A 17,063-nucleotide genomic window follows, 5' to 3' on the forward strand; every position below is an offset into this window, starting at 1 on the left:
CCTCTTTGACCCCTCTTTCAAACCAGCGGTCCACTCTGTCCAAAATGTGGACTTTGCTGTCCTCGAAAGAGCGGCCTTTGTCTTCTAAATGCAGATGGACTGCTGAATCTTGTCCTGACGGGGTTGTTCTCCTATGTTGTGCCATACATTTATGAACTTGTTTGGTTTCCATTCAAACCAGCAGTCCTCTCTGTCCACAAACAGAGAGCTAAAAGAAGGCAAATGACCAGCTGTCTGCAAGGAATATAAATCCTTCCATTTCCCACCATCCAGTCAGAGCTGAAGAAGCTTCTTGGATGAGAAGCGAAACGTCCAAAGAAAAACAAGAAAGTCCAGTTGCCTCGTGAAAAAGCACCTTTGGGGTATCACCCTTGAGATTTTCACCCAGGGGGCAAGTGAACAACACATCACACAACACTTCTGCTTCTTCTCCATGCTCATGCTTTTACAGGTAGTCCTCACCTTACAACCGTTCGTTTAGTGGCCATTTGTTTAGTTACGACAGCACTGAAGAAAGTAACTTACGACCGTTTTTCACACCGACGAAAAAAAGTGACTTATGACTATTTTTCATACTTACGACCAGGGGTAGGCAACCTTGGCTCTTTTATGACTCGTGGACTTCAACTCCCAGAATGCCTGAGCCAGCAACGCTGAGGGGAAAGGGAGAGGTTTCCATACTGAGCCATGCTGGCTCAGGAATTCTGGGAGTTGAAGTCCACGAGTCATAAAAGAGCCAAGGTTGCCAACCCCTGCTTATGACCATTGCAGCGTGATCAGAATTCAGACCCTGGGCAACTTAACTCACATTTATGACGGTTGCAACGTCCCAGGAGTCATGTGATCGATGCCCTTTTGTGACTTTCTGACAAGCAAAGTCAGTGGGGAAGCCCGGTTCAGTTAACTATCGGGTTAGTAATTTAATAACCTTAATAACCGTAGTGATTTGCTTAACAGCGGCGGCAAGAAAGGTCGTAAAATGGGGCGAAACTCGCTTAACAGCCGGGTCATTGAGCAACGGAAATGCTGGGCTCAATTGTGGACATTAAGTCAGGACTATCTGTATTTTCACGCTATCTCTTCATGAGCTCCATCTGTTTTTGGAGCGACTTGTTAGCCAAACGTGTGAATGCAGGGCAAGGAGAAAAACCCCAGTGCTCCAAAATGGAGAAGGTTAGGCAACCTTGGCTCTTTTATGACTGGTGGACTTCAACTCCCAGAATTCCTGAGCCAGCCATGCTGAGGGGAAAGGGAGAGGTTTCCATACTGAGCCAGGCTGGCTCAGGAATTCTGGGAGTTGAAGTCCACGAGTCATAAAGCGGCCTAGGCCTAAGGTAGGCAACCTGGGCTCTTTTATGACTTGTGGACTTCAACTCCCAGAATTCCTGACCAAGCCATGCTGAGGGGAAAGGGAGAGGTTTCCAAGCTGAGCCAGGCTGGCTCAGGAATTCTGGGAGTTGAAGTCCACGAGTCATAAAAGAGCCAAGGTTGCCTACCTCTGACCCTAGTCAAAAAGATTTTTTTTTTAAATTGTTTTCATAGACCATTTGGAGATGGATGCCTCTGTTAAAACTGAAGATCCAGTCAATGCAGATTATTATGATGGTTGTTAGTTTTAAATGGGGAAGCGGCTTAAAAGCAATAGCTAGGACGCAGTATATTGTCTACGGCCATACTACCCTGAACGCGCCCGATCCCGTCTGATCTCGGAAGCTAAGCAGGGTCAGGCCTGGTTAGTACTTGGATGGGAGACCGCCTGGGAATACCGGGTGCTGTAGGCTTTTATTTTATTTTTTTGCACCCCTTGTTTTTTCTCCTCCCCCTTGTTCAGCTTGTGCTCGACTTTTGCTCCAAATTGCAGCCCGTGCAGATCAAGCAGCGCTCCGAGCCCGCTGGGTGAGATCGGCTGGCCGGCCTTTTGCATTCACTTGCCTAGAATGGCGTCCTGCCTTTACAAGCAGCCTGTGACAGTAGCTCAGTTAGGTAAAGAAAACGGTAGCAGAAAGAGGAATGAAAGCTGGCAGGGGATAATGGTCCCTGTTATAATTGTGCTAATGGCTGTACTGGAGCTTGAGGAAGCAGCTACCGAATTTCTGCTTAAAGGCAGCGGCAAGCAGACTGAAGACCGTCTACTACGGGATGATGGTTTAGTTAGTGATAATGGTCTAGTTAGTAGATTGTAGTCCTTCTCGGTTAGATTGTGGGGTTGAGCACGTGGGGGCCCAGCGCTGCCTTAAAACAGCAGCAAGCGGACTTTGTGTCGTCTACGGCCATACTACCCTGAACGCGCCCGATCCCGTCTGATCTCGGAAGCTAAGCAGGGTCAGGCCTGGTTAGTACTTGGATGGGAGACCGCCTGGGAATACCGGGTGCTGTAGGCTTTTTTTTTCTTTTTTGCACACCCACACACCCACACCCGTTTTTTTCCTCCCTCCCTCCCCTTGTCCAGCCTGTCCTAAGCTTTGGCTACAATTTGCAGCCCCTGCAGGGGACGCAGCGCTGCGTCTCCCATTGCAAGACCGCAGGATCCGATTCGGTGTCTTTTGCGTCCTCTCGGCCAAAGGGGCGGCCTGGCTCTGCAGAGCACAGTGAGGGTGAAGAAAGCAGCAGCAGCCACCGCAAGAGAAAGAATATAGTAACGGGCCTGGTACTGGGCATGATGGTCCGGGTTGTAGAATTGCTCCTGAGTTTGTGTGTGGCAGAGCAGGCACCCAACGAGCCCCGGCTTAAAGGCAGCGGCAAGCAGGCTGAACTCCGTCTACGGCCATACTACCCTGAACGCGCCCGATCCCGTCTGATCTCGGAAGCTAAGCAGGGTCAGGCCTGGTTAGTACTTGGATGGGAGACCGCCTGGGAATACCGGGTGCTGTAGGCTTTTTTTTTTTTTCTTTTTTTTTGCACCCGTGTTTCAATCTCGCCCTGTAGGTCAGAATATGTTTTGTGGTTTACCCTGCAGCTTCTGGAAGTGGATCTTCTTCTTCTTCTTCTTCTTCTTCTTCTTCTTCTTCNCCTCCTCCTCCTCCTCCTCCTCCTCCTCCTCCTCCTCCTCCTCCTTCTTCCTCTTCCTCCTCCTCCTCCTCCTCCTCCTCCTTCTTCCTGTTCCTCCTTCTCCTCCTTCTCTTCCTTCTTTCTTCTTTCTTCTTTCTTCTATTAACTCAAAACATTTGTTAATTCTGAAGCCAGATTAACCTCCTTGTGTAAATGCAGCCCCGTGAACACCAAAGAAGAATTGGTTGGGAATTTGAAAAATGCTGGGGGGGGAGGAGGCATTCAGACTTTTAAACCAACGTTTTTTAATCGTACTTGTGGCACTTCTGTTTATTTGAGAAATCATTTTAACAAGGAAATACAAAGGGCTATCGGGAGACAAAGATTCAAAAAGGCTTTTTTTTTTTTTTTTTGAACCCCTTGGTCCAGCCAGTTGTAGACTTTTGCAGCAAATTGCAGCCTATGCAGGAAAGGAAGCACTGCATCTCCCTCTTCAAGCCCACTAGATCAGATGCCGAGTTAATCCCAAAGGTGCTTTGGGCAACTGGACTTTCTTGATTTTTCCTTTGAAGACGTTTCACTTCTCATCCAAGGAGCTTCTTCAGCTCTGACTGGAGGGTGGGGAAGGGAGGGATTTATATTCCTTGCAGACAGCTGGTCACTTGCCTTCTTTGAGCTCAGGGGTGTCAAACTCAATTTCATTGAGGGCTGCATCAGCATTGCGGTTGCCCTCAGGGGGGCCGGGTGGGTTTGGCCAGGGTGGGTGCAGCTTACTGGGTGGGCGTGGATGGAGTGGGTGTGGCCTACTGGGTGGGCATGGCCAGCTCTACATCGTGCACATCAAGGGTGCCTGTGGGGGCCTGGGCAGGAGTGGGACAGATCTGAGGGTCTCTGGCAGAAGGGGGTGGGACTGGGGCAAGTGCCAAGGCATGGTCCACTGGAGGAGCCTCACTGTTCCTCTCAGGCCATGCAGGGGGAGGGTGGCTTATGGAGCTAAGACTGAATGCGTTTCAGCATAGATGGCCACCACAAAATTGTACATTGGCTCCCGGCTGGCCTGGGCCGGGGCCAAGGCAGCGGGGGCCGTTCCCTCACTGTTTCCAGGATGGCTTCACGGGCCGCATGAAACCACTTTGCGGGCCGCGTGTTTGACATGTCTGTTTTCGCACTCTGTGTGGGCAGAGATGAATGCTGGTTTGAATGGAAACCAAACAACCACTTCATAAACGCATGGCACAACATAGGAGAACAAACCCATCAGGACCAGATTCAGCAGTCCATCTGCATTTAGAAGACAAAGGACAGCAAAGTCCACATTTTGGACAGAGAGGACCGCTGGTTTGAAAGAGGGGTCAAAGAGGCCTTCTATCCTATGTCAAAATTGAACAGCCCTCTTTCAACAGAGGGGAAGGGATATGACCTCATCTATCTCCAGTCTACAACACGGTCCTTTCAGCAGCTCCAGGAAGGCTCCACAACCATTTGCACCACTCAGGTGATCCTGACAACCCAGGTAGCTTTAACAACTTGCTAAAAGAAGGTAAATGACCAGCGGTCTGCAAGGAGTATAAATCCTTCCCTTCCCCACCAGCCAGTCAGAGCTGGAGAAGCTTCTTGGATGAGAAGCGAAACGTCTTCAAAGAAAAACGAGAAAGTCCAGTTGCCTCCTGAAAAAGCACCTTTGGGACAACCCTGACCTGGATGGCTGAGAATCTCCATAGGTCTTCCGAGTTAGTCTTTTGCCTTCCGCTCGGCCAGAAGGGCTGGCTTGGGTCTGCCCGGCAGCGTGTGACCCTGTAATACAGGGCTTCTCAAACCTTGGCAACTTGAAGACTTGTGGACTTCAACTCCCAGAGTTCTGACTGGATGGTAGGGAATGGAAGGATTTATAATCCTTGCAGACAGCTGGTCATTTGCATTCTTGTAGAGCAGGGGTCTTCAAACTTGGCCCTTTTATGAGTTGTGGACTTCAACTCCCAGAATTCCTCAGCCAGTGTGCCTGGCTGAGGAATTCTGGGAGTTGAAGTCCACAAGTCTTCAAGTTGCCAAGGGTGAAGACCCCTGCTGTAATAGCTCAGTGAGCTGAAGAAAATGTTAGTAGTAGCAGCAGCAGCCGAAAGGAAAGGAATAGTGGATCTGACGGCAGGGGATGATGGTCTAGATTGTAGTCCCTCTTACAGTTAGATTGAGGTGTTGAGCACGTGGGTGCCCAGCGCTGCCTTAAAGCAGCAGCAAACGGCACTGGAATCGCCTACGGCCATACTACCCTGAACGCGCCCGATCCCGTCTGATCTCGGAAGCTAAGCAGGGTCAGGCCTGGTTAGTACTTGGATGGGAGACCGCCTGGGAATACCGGGTGCTGTAGGCTTTTTTTTATTTTTTTGCATACACACACACACCCACACCCGTTTTTTTCCTCCCTCCCTCCCCTGGTGCAGCCTGTCCTAAGCTTTGGCTACAATTTGCAGCCCCTGCAGAGGACGCAGTGCTGCGTCTCCCATTGCAAGACCGCAGGATCCGATTCGGTGTCTTTTCCATCCGCTCGGCCAAAGGGGCGGCCTGGCTCTGCAGAGCACAGTGAGGGTGAAGAAAGCAGCAGCAGCAGCAGCCGCCGCAAGAGAAAGAATAGAGTAACGGGCCTGGTGCTGGGCATGATGGTCCGGGTTGTAGAGTTACTCGTGGTTTTGTTGGTGGTAGTGCAGGCGGCCAGCGAGCCCTGGCTTAAAGGCAGCGGCAAGCAGCTCTAATACTGTCTACGGCCATACTACCCTGAACGCGCCCGATCCCGTCTGATCTCGGAAGCTAAGCAGGGTCAGGCCTGGTTAGTACTTGGATGGGAGACCGCCTGGGAATACCGGGTGCTGTAGGCTTTTTTTTTCTTTTTTTTTGCACCCGTGTTTCAATCTCGCCCTGTAGGTCAGAATATGTTTTGTGGTTTACCCTGCAGCTTCTAGTAGTGGATCTTCTTCTTCTTCTTCTTCTTCTTCTTCTTCTTCTTCTTCTTCTTCTTCTTCTTCTTCTTCTTCTTCTTCTTCTTCTCCTTCTCCTTCTCCTTCTCCTTCTCCTCCTTCTTTCTTCTTTCTTCTTCTTTCTTCTATTAACTCAAAACATTTGTTAATGCTGAAGCCAGATTAACATCCTTGTGTAAATGCAGCCCCGTGAACACCAAAGAAGAATTGGTTGGGAATTTGAAAAATGCGGTGGGGGGGGGGAAGGAGGCATTCAGACTTTAAACCAACGTTTGTTAATCGTACTTGTGGCACTTCTGTTTTCTGAGAAATCATTTTGGCAAGGAAATAAAAAGGGCTATCGGGAGACAAAGATTCAAAAAGGGCCTATAATAAAATATAATGAGAAGAATAGGCGGGGGTCATCTCAAATTCCTAGGAATAGATAACTTTAGGAAGCAAATGGCACTTCCCCCAGATAATATGCACACTTCCCAAAGCTTCTACAGATAGTCCTTGACTTAACAACCGTTCGTTTAGTGACCGTTCGAAGTAATTAATGGCACTGAAAAAAGTGACATGACCGTTTTTCACACTTAACGACCATTGCAGCCTCCCTTGCTTATGTGATCAAAATTCAGATGCTTGGTTCATATTTATGACGGTTACCGTGTCCCGGGGGGTCATGTGATCCCCTTTTGCGAGCTTCTGACAAGCCAAGTCAATGGGGAAGCCAGATTCACTTAACGACCGTGTATTTAACTTGTCAACTGCAGTGATCCACTTAACAGCTGTAGCAAGAAAGGTTGTAAAATGGGGCAAAACTCACTTAAGGACTTCTTTTCTTTGCAACAGAAATTTCGGGCTGAATTAAGGGATTACGGGATCATTAAAAAGGGTGTAATGGTAGTCGTAAGTCGAGAACTATCTGTGAACCTTATATATATATATACAAGGCTTTTTTTCCTCATAGAATGCCCAGAACGGAGTTCCGGCACCTTTTTTGGATGGAACCTTGTAGGGTAGGCAAGGCGGGTTGTATGATGTGTGTGAGTTCCGGCACCTTTTTTTTTTTTTTTTTTTTAGAAAAAAAGCACTGTGTATATGTGTGTGTATAGTGTTTTTTTGATGCACCCTGTCAGCCCAAATATGGGGGGAAGAAATCTTTTGCCTGATGAGAGCTAATCAGCTCGAAATAGCTATCCCAGTCCCCCTTAATTCTTTGTTAGCAATCCAAAAATTTAGGATATATATATAATAAAGTTGGAAGGGACCTTGGAGGTCATCGAGTCCAACCCTACACCATTTCGGACAAATGGTCTGATATATATATATGTGTGTGTGTGTGTGTAATTTTTTTATAAAAAGTTGGAAAAGGATTGCAGAGGGCAAAGCTTCGTGGGGATAAAAATGGATATGCCTTTTGCAGCGTTCACGGTTGCCAAGAAATTATTTCCTTGCCCCCATTGAATCCGGGAGAAAAATAACATCTTTGTTAAAAAAAGGAATCTCCAAACAGGGCCTCGTGTCGTTAGGATTGTCAAAATATTTAGATATGGAGATAGGATATTGTGTGTGATGGGAGGGAGAGTCGCCTTGCAATCCAGACGCCCCAACAGAATAAAGCTATCTTCAATAATAGCCACTTTGTGCAAACGTATTTATATCTGCCTTTGGCTTGCTTGTAATTTAAGGGCAAATGGCACGGAAACTTTTCCACTTTGCCTCCGGGGGAATTTGGAGACTTCAAGCCCTTTGTTCAGTTTTTGAGGCGGAGGGTACATTAATGACTTTTTATCCAAATGTTTGGAACGTGGCTCAAGATCCCAAAACAAACAAACTCCGTTGGAATCCCAGCAACAAAGTTTTATTTAAAAATAAGCATTTGCAAAGGCTTGGTGGACTGAAACACACGCAGGGGTCCAGCCACATCTTAAAGAGCTGTTTGACACATTTTTACATCCTGCCCCCGACGCAGATTCCCCCCCTCCCCTATCCCACTCAACGCCCCTTCCCTAATCATCCAATAAACTATCCGGACCGCCTAAAACCACTTCCCCCCCCCCCAATGTTCCAGGAAGCCCCTTTGTGCACATCCGATCTATCACCATCTAATTTTCTATTAACAAAGCTCTATTCTTATAGTTATCTCTGTATTTGTTTGCGGTTATACCGAATGCTCCAACACTGGAAGCTTTTAAGAAGAGACTGGACAGCCATTTGTCTGAAATGGTATAGGGTTTCCTGCCTGAGCAGTGGGTTGGACTAGATGACCTCCAAGGTCCCTTCCAACTTTATTATTATTATTATTATTATTATTATTATTATTATTATTATTATTATTATTATTATCATTATCATTATCATTATCATTATCATTATCATTATCATTATCATCATTATCATTATCATTATCATTATCATTATCATTATCATTATTATTATTACTACCTTAAGCTCTAAACTTTACCTCAGTTTTTGTGTTTCCTCTAATTGCTGTTTCAGTTAGCTAGCAACTTCTGCTTTTCTTATTTGTATATAGTTAACTTGTTTGAGTTTATGACTTTCATGTGGCTTCTCCTACAGACCTTTAAATTCATTAGAAATTTCTGATTAATAATCTATTCCTTTCACAAATAAGCCACAAATTAATAGGACGTAATAGGATAACAGAGTTGGAAGGGACCTTGCGGGTCCCTTACTCCAACCCCCTGCTCCTCAACTTACGACCACCACTGAGCCCAACATTTCTGTTGCTAAGCGAGACGCTTGTTAAGCGAATTTTGCCCCCTTTTACGACCTGCCTTGCTGCAGTTGTTAATAACACGGTTGTTAAGTGAAACTGACTTGGCTTGTGAGGAAGGTCGTAAAAGGGGATCACGTGACCCCGGGACACTGCAACCGTCGTAAATATGAACCAGGTGCCAAGCATCACTTGACACAGGGATGCTGCAACGGTCGTAAGGGTGAAAAACGGTCAAAAGTCACTTTTTTCAGTGACCTCGTAATTTTGAACGGTCGCTAAATGAACTGTTGTAAGTCGAGGACTGCCTGTACCATTCCAGCTTTCTCTGCCATTGCAAAAAAAAAAAGGGGGGGGTAGTTTGAGGGAGTGGAAGCAAGGAGAAGTTGTGATGCCTTTATTAACTATTGGAGACAAATTTACTAAAAAGGCGTCTCTTTCAAATATTTTTGCTTGCTTACCTCAGACACAGACGCATATATTTATAACTTGTGGACTTCAACTCCCAGAATTCCTCAGCCAGCCCCGCTGGCTGAGGAATTCTGGGAGTTGAAGTCCACAAATCATAAAAGGGCCAGGTTTGAAGACCCCTGAGCTACAACTTCCAGAGGCAAGCCGTTCCACTGGTTAATTGTTCTCACCGTCAGGAAATTTCTCCTTAGTTCTAGGTTGGATCGCTGCTTGATTAGTTTCCATCCATTGCTTCTTATCCTGCCTTATGCTGCTTTGGAAAATAGTTAAATACTTAAATCCAATATTTGGAAAATAGTTAAATCCAATATTCTTTATTAATTCCCTGTCCCACCTGGGTGGTGGTAATGGGAATGTATGTGTATGTCTCTTGATCTTTGAGGTGATATTCCTGTAAATTGTCTTCTTCTCTCCAGGCATTCTGCTCCTTCAGTTAGTCTCCGATGCACTTCTAATCTGATCACTCAATCAGTTATAGTGTGTCTGAATCCTTCGTAAGGTGTAGTATCCAGACCATACTGTACTTTTCAACTTCAGCCACTTGAAGATGGGTGGATTTCAACTCCCAGAATTCCCTAGCCGGCAGGCTTCGCTTCCCAGCTGGGGAATTCTGGGAGTTGAAGTCCACAAGTCATAAAAGGGCCAAATTTGAAGGCCCCTATTATAGCTGCTCCATCATTGGAGGATTTTAAGAGACTGGACAGACACTTGTCTGAAATGGTATAAGGCAGGGTCTTCAAACTTGGCCCTTTTATACTTGTGGACTTCAACTCCCAGAATTCCTCAGCCAGGCATGCTGGCTGAGGAATTCTGGGAGTTGAAGTCCACAAGTCATAAAAGGGCCATGTTTGAAGACTCCTGGTATAAGGTCTCCTGCTTGACCAGGAAGACCTCCAAATTCCCTTCCAACTCTGTTATTCTGTTAACTGAGGAGGAAGAATCCAGATGAATGTTAAGAAGGAGGGGGGGAAAATACTGAATATACCCGATAGAACCGTTTATCCCAAGATTGTAATTATCTGAAGATATTCTAGTTTCTGCTCCAGTTTTAAGCCAAGTACACAGTACACACTTCCAGATGGGTGTGTTAAGCACCTCCTTGTTGATTCCTCTATTTATTGCACTGTCGTCTTCCTGTAGTGCAAATTGACTCTCCAAATTTGCAACCGCTTGTTTCTGAAGTTGTCGAATGCCATAAGTGTGGGTTACCTCAGATTAAGTGTGCTTTAGAAGGAGTGAGGGAGCGTCTTCTTTCCTTCTTTTGATATTTATGTTTCCTTACAAATATTAAAGTTGATTGACAGCACCAGTAAACTTTGGCCCACTGGAGATCTCAAAAGAGAAGGAGGATGCTTAAAAATAATTCCTTTAAAGTTCAGCTCTCTGGATTTTAGTGCTGCCTCATTCTAATCTTTTGTTGTCGTCGTCGTGCCTTTGTGCGTCATTGCTTCTTGAGGAGAGAAGATGAAATCGCGAGGGCTATTCATCAATTTTCCGCAATAAACGGATATTTTTCAGGGCCGTTAGATTAATCTAAGGCATCCCAAGGGTGCTTTTCTCCAAATAACAACTGGACTTTCTTGATTTTCCTTAGAAATGTCTCGCTTCTCATCCAAGAAGCTTCTTCAGTCCTAATTCCTCCCCACTCTCAGAGCTGAAACCACTAAGGTCATCCAGTCCAACCCTCAATCTTGTAATGATTGAGATAATAGAATAGAATAGAATAGAATAGAATAGAATAGAATAGAATAGAATAGAATAGGAAGGGACCTTGGAGGTCTTCTAGTCCAGCCTACACTATCTCAGACAGGTGAATGTCTAGTCTCTTCTTGAAAATCTCCAGTGATGGAGTGCCCATGATTTCTGGGGGCAAGCTATTCCACTGGTTAATTGTCCTCACTGTCAGGAAGTTTCTCCTTAATTCCAGGTTGCTTCTCTCCTTGATCAGTTTCCAACCATTGTTTCTCGTCCTTCCCTCTGGTGCTCTGGTGAACAGCCTGCCCCCCTCTGCCTTGTGGCAGCCCCTCAGATACTGGAATATTGCTATCCTGTCTCCCCNTCTTTTCTTTAGACTAGCCAAACCCAAGTCCCGCAGCCGTTCTTTGTACGTTTTGGTCTCCAGGCCTTTAATCATCTTAGTTGCTCTTCTCTGAATTTTTTCCAAATTCTCAACATCTTTTTTATGATATAGTGATCAAAATTGGCTGTAGTATTGCAGATGTGTGGTTGTTACCTCTTGTTCCATCCATTCTGGCTAATGGTGTTTTTCCCAAGGTGATACAGGTAGTCCTCGACTTACAACCGTTCATTTAGTGACTGTTCAAAGTTACAATGGCACTAAAAAAAGTGACTTGTGACCGTTTTTCACAGTTATGACCGTTGCAGCATCCCCACGGTCACGTGAACAAAATTCAGATGCTTGGAAGCTGGTTCATATTTATGACGGCTGCAGCGTCCCAGAGTCATGTGATCCCATTTTGCAACCTTCTGAGAAGCAAAGTCAAAGGGGAAGCCAGATTCACTTAACAACCTTGTTACTAACTTAACAAGTGCAGGGATTCACTTGTTCACAGCTGTGGCAGGAAAGGTCATGTAATGGGGCAAAACTCAGCAACGGAAATGTGGGACTCAGTTGTAGTCCTAAGTCGAGGACCACTGGTATTGGAATGGAGGCTGCATTTTTGAAAAGCGAGGACAGATAAACTGGAAGAATACCAGTGGGAGAGTTAAAGTTTGTCAGTTTCTTTGTTTCTTTGTAAAATTTATTGGCCACCAATCTTACCACAGGGTTAATGTTTGATCCACAGAATCAGAGACCTAGATAAATGGGGCTGAATTTAGATGACTTTTTCCCTCCTTCTTCTCTCCTCCATTAGGTGTCCTTTTCAGCATCGAAGTCACTTCCACGTTTTTTGCTGTCCGCAACTATTGGCGCGGCTTCTTCGCGGCCACCTTCAGCGCGTTCATCTTCCGGGTCCTTGCGGTGTGGAACAAAGATGAAGGTACGGTTGTGGTTTTTTCCTGCAGGAGCTCAGGAGTGGATTAAGTGGCATCAGGAGTAACCAGGATCTGGCCCAAGGGTATTGCCGAACCATTAAATAAAGTGCCTTGTACGTTTGGGGTGGAATTCTGAAACAATGGCCTGTATGTAAGGCAGAAGAGGTCATAGGTCATAATTTTTTTCCTCCCAACTTGTTGGGAGGCCTATTTTGGCTTATTTTGCTAAAAGCAGGATAGCTGACAACGAATCTTAAAATCCACCAATCAGAGTTGCTCAAACATCGTCAGCCAGCTGAGGAATTCTGGGAGATGAAGTCCACAAGTCTTAAAAGTTGCCAAATTTGGAGACCAGGGCACTGGTCATAAATACATGCCGGTGGTTAAGTACCCAAATTCTGATCATGTGACCACAGGGTCACATGATCAACGGTCATAAGTCACTTTTTTCAGGGCTGTTGTAAGTTCGAACGGTCGCTAAACGAATGGCTGTAAGTCAAGGATGTCAGAGCGTGCACAGTCTTATTGCGCTGAGATAACCCAGGAGTACACACAGTAAACAGTGATCTATAGTAAATGATGGTTTATCTTACACTATCTACAATATCATACACCAGGAACAATATACATCCAAGTGTTAATACAGCAGGCTATAACAAACTGCAGTTACGGCAGGAAACAGAAGAGAGAAAACACAGCAGCAGAGCCTTCCTTCCGTACAAAGGCTCTTAAAGAGACACAGATCCTGCTGGCTCTTAAAGGGACACAGACCTTGCTGAGTCATTCCCAACATTACATCATACATCTTACATCAGCTCGTTAGCTTTTAAATCATTACCTTGACAAAGGACTACCTGTACAGTCATAAATTGAGGACTGCCTGTATTCCTGGTACAGAGATCTGTACACCCTTTATCTGAATTGTCCCTCTTGTCCTGTCTCACTCCAGCTTGTTGTTTTTCCCTCAGAAACCATCACGGCTCTTTTCAAAACCCGCTTCCGGCTGGACTTCCCCTTTGATCTGCAAGAGCTGCCGGCTTTTGCAGTGATTGGGTGAGCATCACTGGCTTTTGTGGGGGGGACTCTCCTGCCTCTGGATGAGGACGCTTCCCCCTTCCCAAATCCGCCTTCCTTCTCCTCTCCCTGCTAACCCCTCTTCTCCCCCCCCTTAGGATCGCCAGTGGCTTCGGAGGAGCCCTCTTTGTCTACTTCAATCGCAAAATTGTGCAATTCATGCGTAAGCAGAAGACCATCAACCGTTTCCTGATGAAAAAGTAAGGCGCGCAAAGACCCAGGTTTGGGGTCAGGGCGGGTCTCATCCTGGACGCCCTAAGGGCCTTCCTATCGGAAAGTAGCCTAAGTAACTGGGTTGTGGGAAGACCTCAGGCTGGGGCTGGAAAAGGGGAAAGAGAAGAGAGGCTCTCTCCTTCCCTCCCTCTCTCTCTCTCCCTCCCTCTCTCTCTCTCTTCTCTTTTCTCTCTCTTCTCTCTCTCTTTCTCTCTCTCTCTCTTCTCTCTCTCTTTCTCCTCTATCCTCTCTCTCTCTCTTCTCCTCTCTCTTTCTCTCTCCTCTCTCCTCTCTCTTCTCTCTCTTTCTCTCTTCTCTCTTCTTTCTCTTCTCTCTTTTCTCTCTCCTCTCTCCTGTCTTCTCTCTCTCTCCTCTCTCCTCTCTCTCTCTTCTCTCTCTCCTCTCTCTCCTCTCTCTCTTTCTCCTCTCTCTCCTCTCTCTCTCTCTCTCTCTCTCTCTCTCTCTCACACACACACACACACACACACACAAACACACACACACACAAATACAAACACACAGACCAGAATGGGAAGGGATAGGGTTGGTAGCCTGGATAATAATAATAATAATAATAATAATAATAATAATAATAATAATAATAATAATAATAATAATAATAATAATAATAATAATAATAATGATGATGATGTTGGAAGGGACCTTGGAGGTAGGTCATCAAGTCCAACCCCCTGCTCAGGTAGGTAACCCTATACCATTTCGGACAAATATACTTTTTAAGACTTGCAAAATGCTATTAATATCACCTTACAATAAAGTAAAATGTGCTTATGTGGCCTTCTTTTCTATTTGGTCTACCTTACAAGGCTAACATCAATCTTACAAATCCCCTTTACAGCTTAAGAAACTAGCCACTTTCCCTGCCACCATTCCTCCTTTGGACTCAGTTGCCTTTGATCCGACCTTTCATTTGGCTGCATCTTTTGGGCTCCCAAGGCCATTCGCACTGTACTGTCACAGGGCATCTCCAAGGGTCTCCCCTTTTTTGGATCACTGGAGGGGCTTAAAGCTCCAGCCTTCTCTAGCCTCAAGCCCCCAGGGCAAGTAGAGGCTAGCTTTTGGTGGTCAAGCTTTTTGCATTTAACATCGAGGGAAGGACCCCCCCCCACAAGAGGGAGGCATCACTTCCCGTGTGTGGGTGAGGGTCTTCTTTTTTTAAAAAAATGTATCTTGTGATGCTAAAACTAGAGTTTCATTCTGGTCCCCCCCCTCCCGAAAAAGGCAAGAAACTAAGTAAGAGATGCCTCCATAAATGTAGGAAAAGAGCAGGCAAAGGTGGGGGCGGAGTTAAATGCATCATAAATTTAGAATCCTTATGTTGCCACAAACAGTCTAAGTAAGGGTGTCAAATTCAATTTCATTGAGGGCCGCATCAGCATTGCAGTTGCCCTCAGGGGGCTGGGTGGGGGTGGCCAGGGTGGGTGCGGCCTACTGGGTGGGCATGGAGGGAGTGGGTGTAGCCTACTGGGTGGGTGTGGCCAGCTCTACATAGTTCGCGTCAAGGGGGCCTGTGGGGGCCTGGGCAGGAGTGGGATAGATCTGAGGGACAAGAAGCAACGGATGGAAACTGACCAAAGAGAGAAGCAACCTAGAACTAAGCAGAAACTTCCTGACAGTTAGAACAATCAATCAGTGGAACAACCTGCCTCCAGAACTTGTGGATGCTCCAACACTGGAAGGTTTTAAGAAGAGACTGGATAGCCATTTGTCTGAAATGGTATAGGGTTTCCTGCCTGAGCAGGGGGTTGGACTAGATGACCTCCAAGGTCTCCTCCGACTTTATTATTACTATTACTATTACACCTTTAAGTGTACAGGCAGCACCTCTGGAGGGCACCAGAATGTGGAGCTGAAGAAGCAGGAAGCAAAATTGTGTTGTGTTTGTGCCATGTTAACCCTGTGCTGTTTTCTTGTGGTCTTGACAGGCGCTTGCTTTTTCCTGCTCTCGTCACCTTCCTCATAGCAACGCTGACTTTCCCACCTGGTTTCGGACAATTCATGGCAGGCCAGGTAAGTTTTGAGCCCCCAAAGTAGACTGTCCAATCAGGCGTCATGCTATCACAGGTAGTCCTCGGCTTACGGCCACAACGTGAGCCCAAACTTTCATTGTTAAGTGAGACAGTGGTTAGTTTTGAGTTTTCCGCTGTTATACAACCTTTCTTGCTACAGTTGCTAAGTGAATCACTGGAGTTCTTAAGTTAGTAACACCGTCGTTAAGTGAATCTGGCTCCCCCATTGACTTTTGCTTGTCAGAAGGTCCCAAAAGGGGATCACGTGACCCCGGGGATGCCGCAATCCGTCATAAATACGAGCCAGTTGCCAAGTGTCTAAATTTTGATCACATGACCATGGGGAGGCTGCCATGGTCGTAAGTGTGAAAAACGGTCATATTCACTTTTTTCAGTGCCGCTGTAACTTCAGACGGTCACTAAACGAACTGTTGTAAGTCAAGGGCTACCTGTACTGTTCCTCTTCTCCTTAGTTTTTCCATGTTTTGCTCTTTGATGCTCCGGGTGTAGAAGTGCGATGTTTACGCACAACAGAATATCAGCTAGTCCTCGACTTAACGACCGCAACTGAGCCCGAAATTTCTCTTGCTAAGCGAGACAGTGGTTCAGTGAGTTCTGCCTCCTTTTACGACCTTTCTTGCTTCAGTTGTTCAGTTAACAACACGGTTGTTAAGTGAAACTGGCTTCCCCCTTGACTTTGCTTGTCAGAAGGTCATAAAAAGGGATCACAGGACCCCGGGACACTGCAACTGTCATAAATATGAGTCAGTTGCCAAGCGTCTAAATTTTGATTATGTGATGCGGCAACAATTGTAACTTTGAACTGTCACTATATGAAGTGTCATAAGTCGAGGACTACCTGTAACAGAGTGGGACGGGATCTTGGAGGTCTTCTAGTCCAACCCCCTGCTCAAGCAGGAAACCCATTTACCCTTTCAGACACAAATGCTTGTCCAATCTCTTTTTAAACACCTCCAGTGTTCAAGCACCCACAACTTCTAGTGGCAAGTCGCTCCACTGGTTAATCTTCTGGAAATTGAATACAAAGTCCTGGCTGCTTGGAGTGTACAGTAGTGGCCAAAATTGTGGAATCCTTTTGGGAAGAAAAGTGTATTTTTGAGGTTTGATGGCTAATAACACCACTTTTTTTGTAGTACCATAAAATTATATATCAATGGAAATATAGTTTAATCAAGAATGTAATGCAACACAGCTTGTTCAATTATCTGTACTGTATTCTGTAAAAAGTTATAGCCAAATAACCAGAAAAAGGAAGCATAACTTGCTTAGGTTGATATCAGATAGCTTTCCTTCATCTGATTGTAGCCAATGAGCGTGAGTGCTTAGAGAGCCAATCAGGTGTCATCTTGTTTTGGCCATTTTTTATTTTTTTTTATTATTTATTATTAATTTGATTTATATACCGCCCTTCTCCCGAAGGACTCAGGGCGGTGCACAGCATATTAAAAACAAGTAACAATAAAATACCAAAATAAAATTAATAAATACCAAAATAAAAACCCCTCTAAGACCAAATTAAAAGCCAAATATTAGTAGCTGTGTCGTAATTAAAATTATATTAAAATCATCCCTAACTAA

General features: G+C 45.6%; 1 protein-coding gene and 5 non-coding genes across 6 annotated transcripts in view; all 6 read left to right on the forward strand.

Moving 5' to 3' along the window:
• Window positions 1-15,465, forward strand: part of LOC107298370 (chloride channel protein 2) — a gene marked incomplete at its 3' end in the record, with an annotated part of 38,537 nt that extends 23,072 nt beyond the window's left edge. The window contains exons 7-10 of the mRNA XM_029286508.1: window positions 12,027-12,152; window positions 13,116-13,200; window positions 13,320-13,421; window positions 15,381-15,465. Coding sequence (XP_029142341.1) covers window positions 12,027-12,152; window positions 13,116-13,200; window positions 13,320-13,421; window positions 15,381-15,465 — 398 coding nt within the window. The remainder of the gene's footprint in view (window positions 1-12,026; window positions 12,153-13,115; window positions 13,201-13,319; window positions 13,422-15,380) is intronic.
• Window positions 1,663-1,781, forward strand: LOC114923480. Its single transcript, XR_003810639.1, has one exon. It is a non-coding gene; the product is annotated as a 5S ribosomal RNA (ribosomal RNA).
• On the forward strand, window positions 2,263-2,381 carry LOC114923481. The gene has a single exon (XR_003810640.1). It is a non-coding gene; the product is annotated as a 5S ribosomal RNA (ribosomal RNA).
• LOC114923482 lies at window positions 2,757-2,875 on the forward strand. The gene has a single exon (XR_003810641.1). It is a non-coding gene; the product is annotated as a 5S ribosomal RNA (ribosomal RNA).
• LOC114923479 lies at window positions 5,238-5,356 on the forward strand. Its single transcript, XR_003810638.1, has one exon. It is a non-coding gene; the product is annotated as a 5S ribosomal RNA (ribosomal RNA).
• LOC114923483 lies at window positions 5,740-5,858 on the forward strand. The gene has a single exon (XR_003810642.1). It is a non-coding gene; the product is annotated as a 5S ribosomal RNA (ribosomal RNA).
• Window positions 15,466-17,063: the final 1,598 nt, after the last annotated feature.

This window comes from Protobothrops mucrosquamatus, unplaced genomic scaffold, assembly GCF_001527695.2.
Source record: "Protobothrops mucrosquamatus isolate PMUCROS unplaced genomic scaffold, P.Mucros_1.0 scaffold3925, whole genome shotgun sequence".
Classification (NCBI taxonomy): domain Eukaryota; kingdom Metazoa; phylum Chordata; class Lepidosauria; order Squamata; family Viperidae; genus Protobothrops; species Protobothrops mucrosquamatus.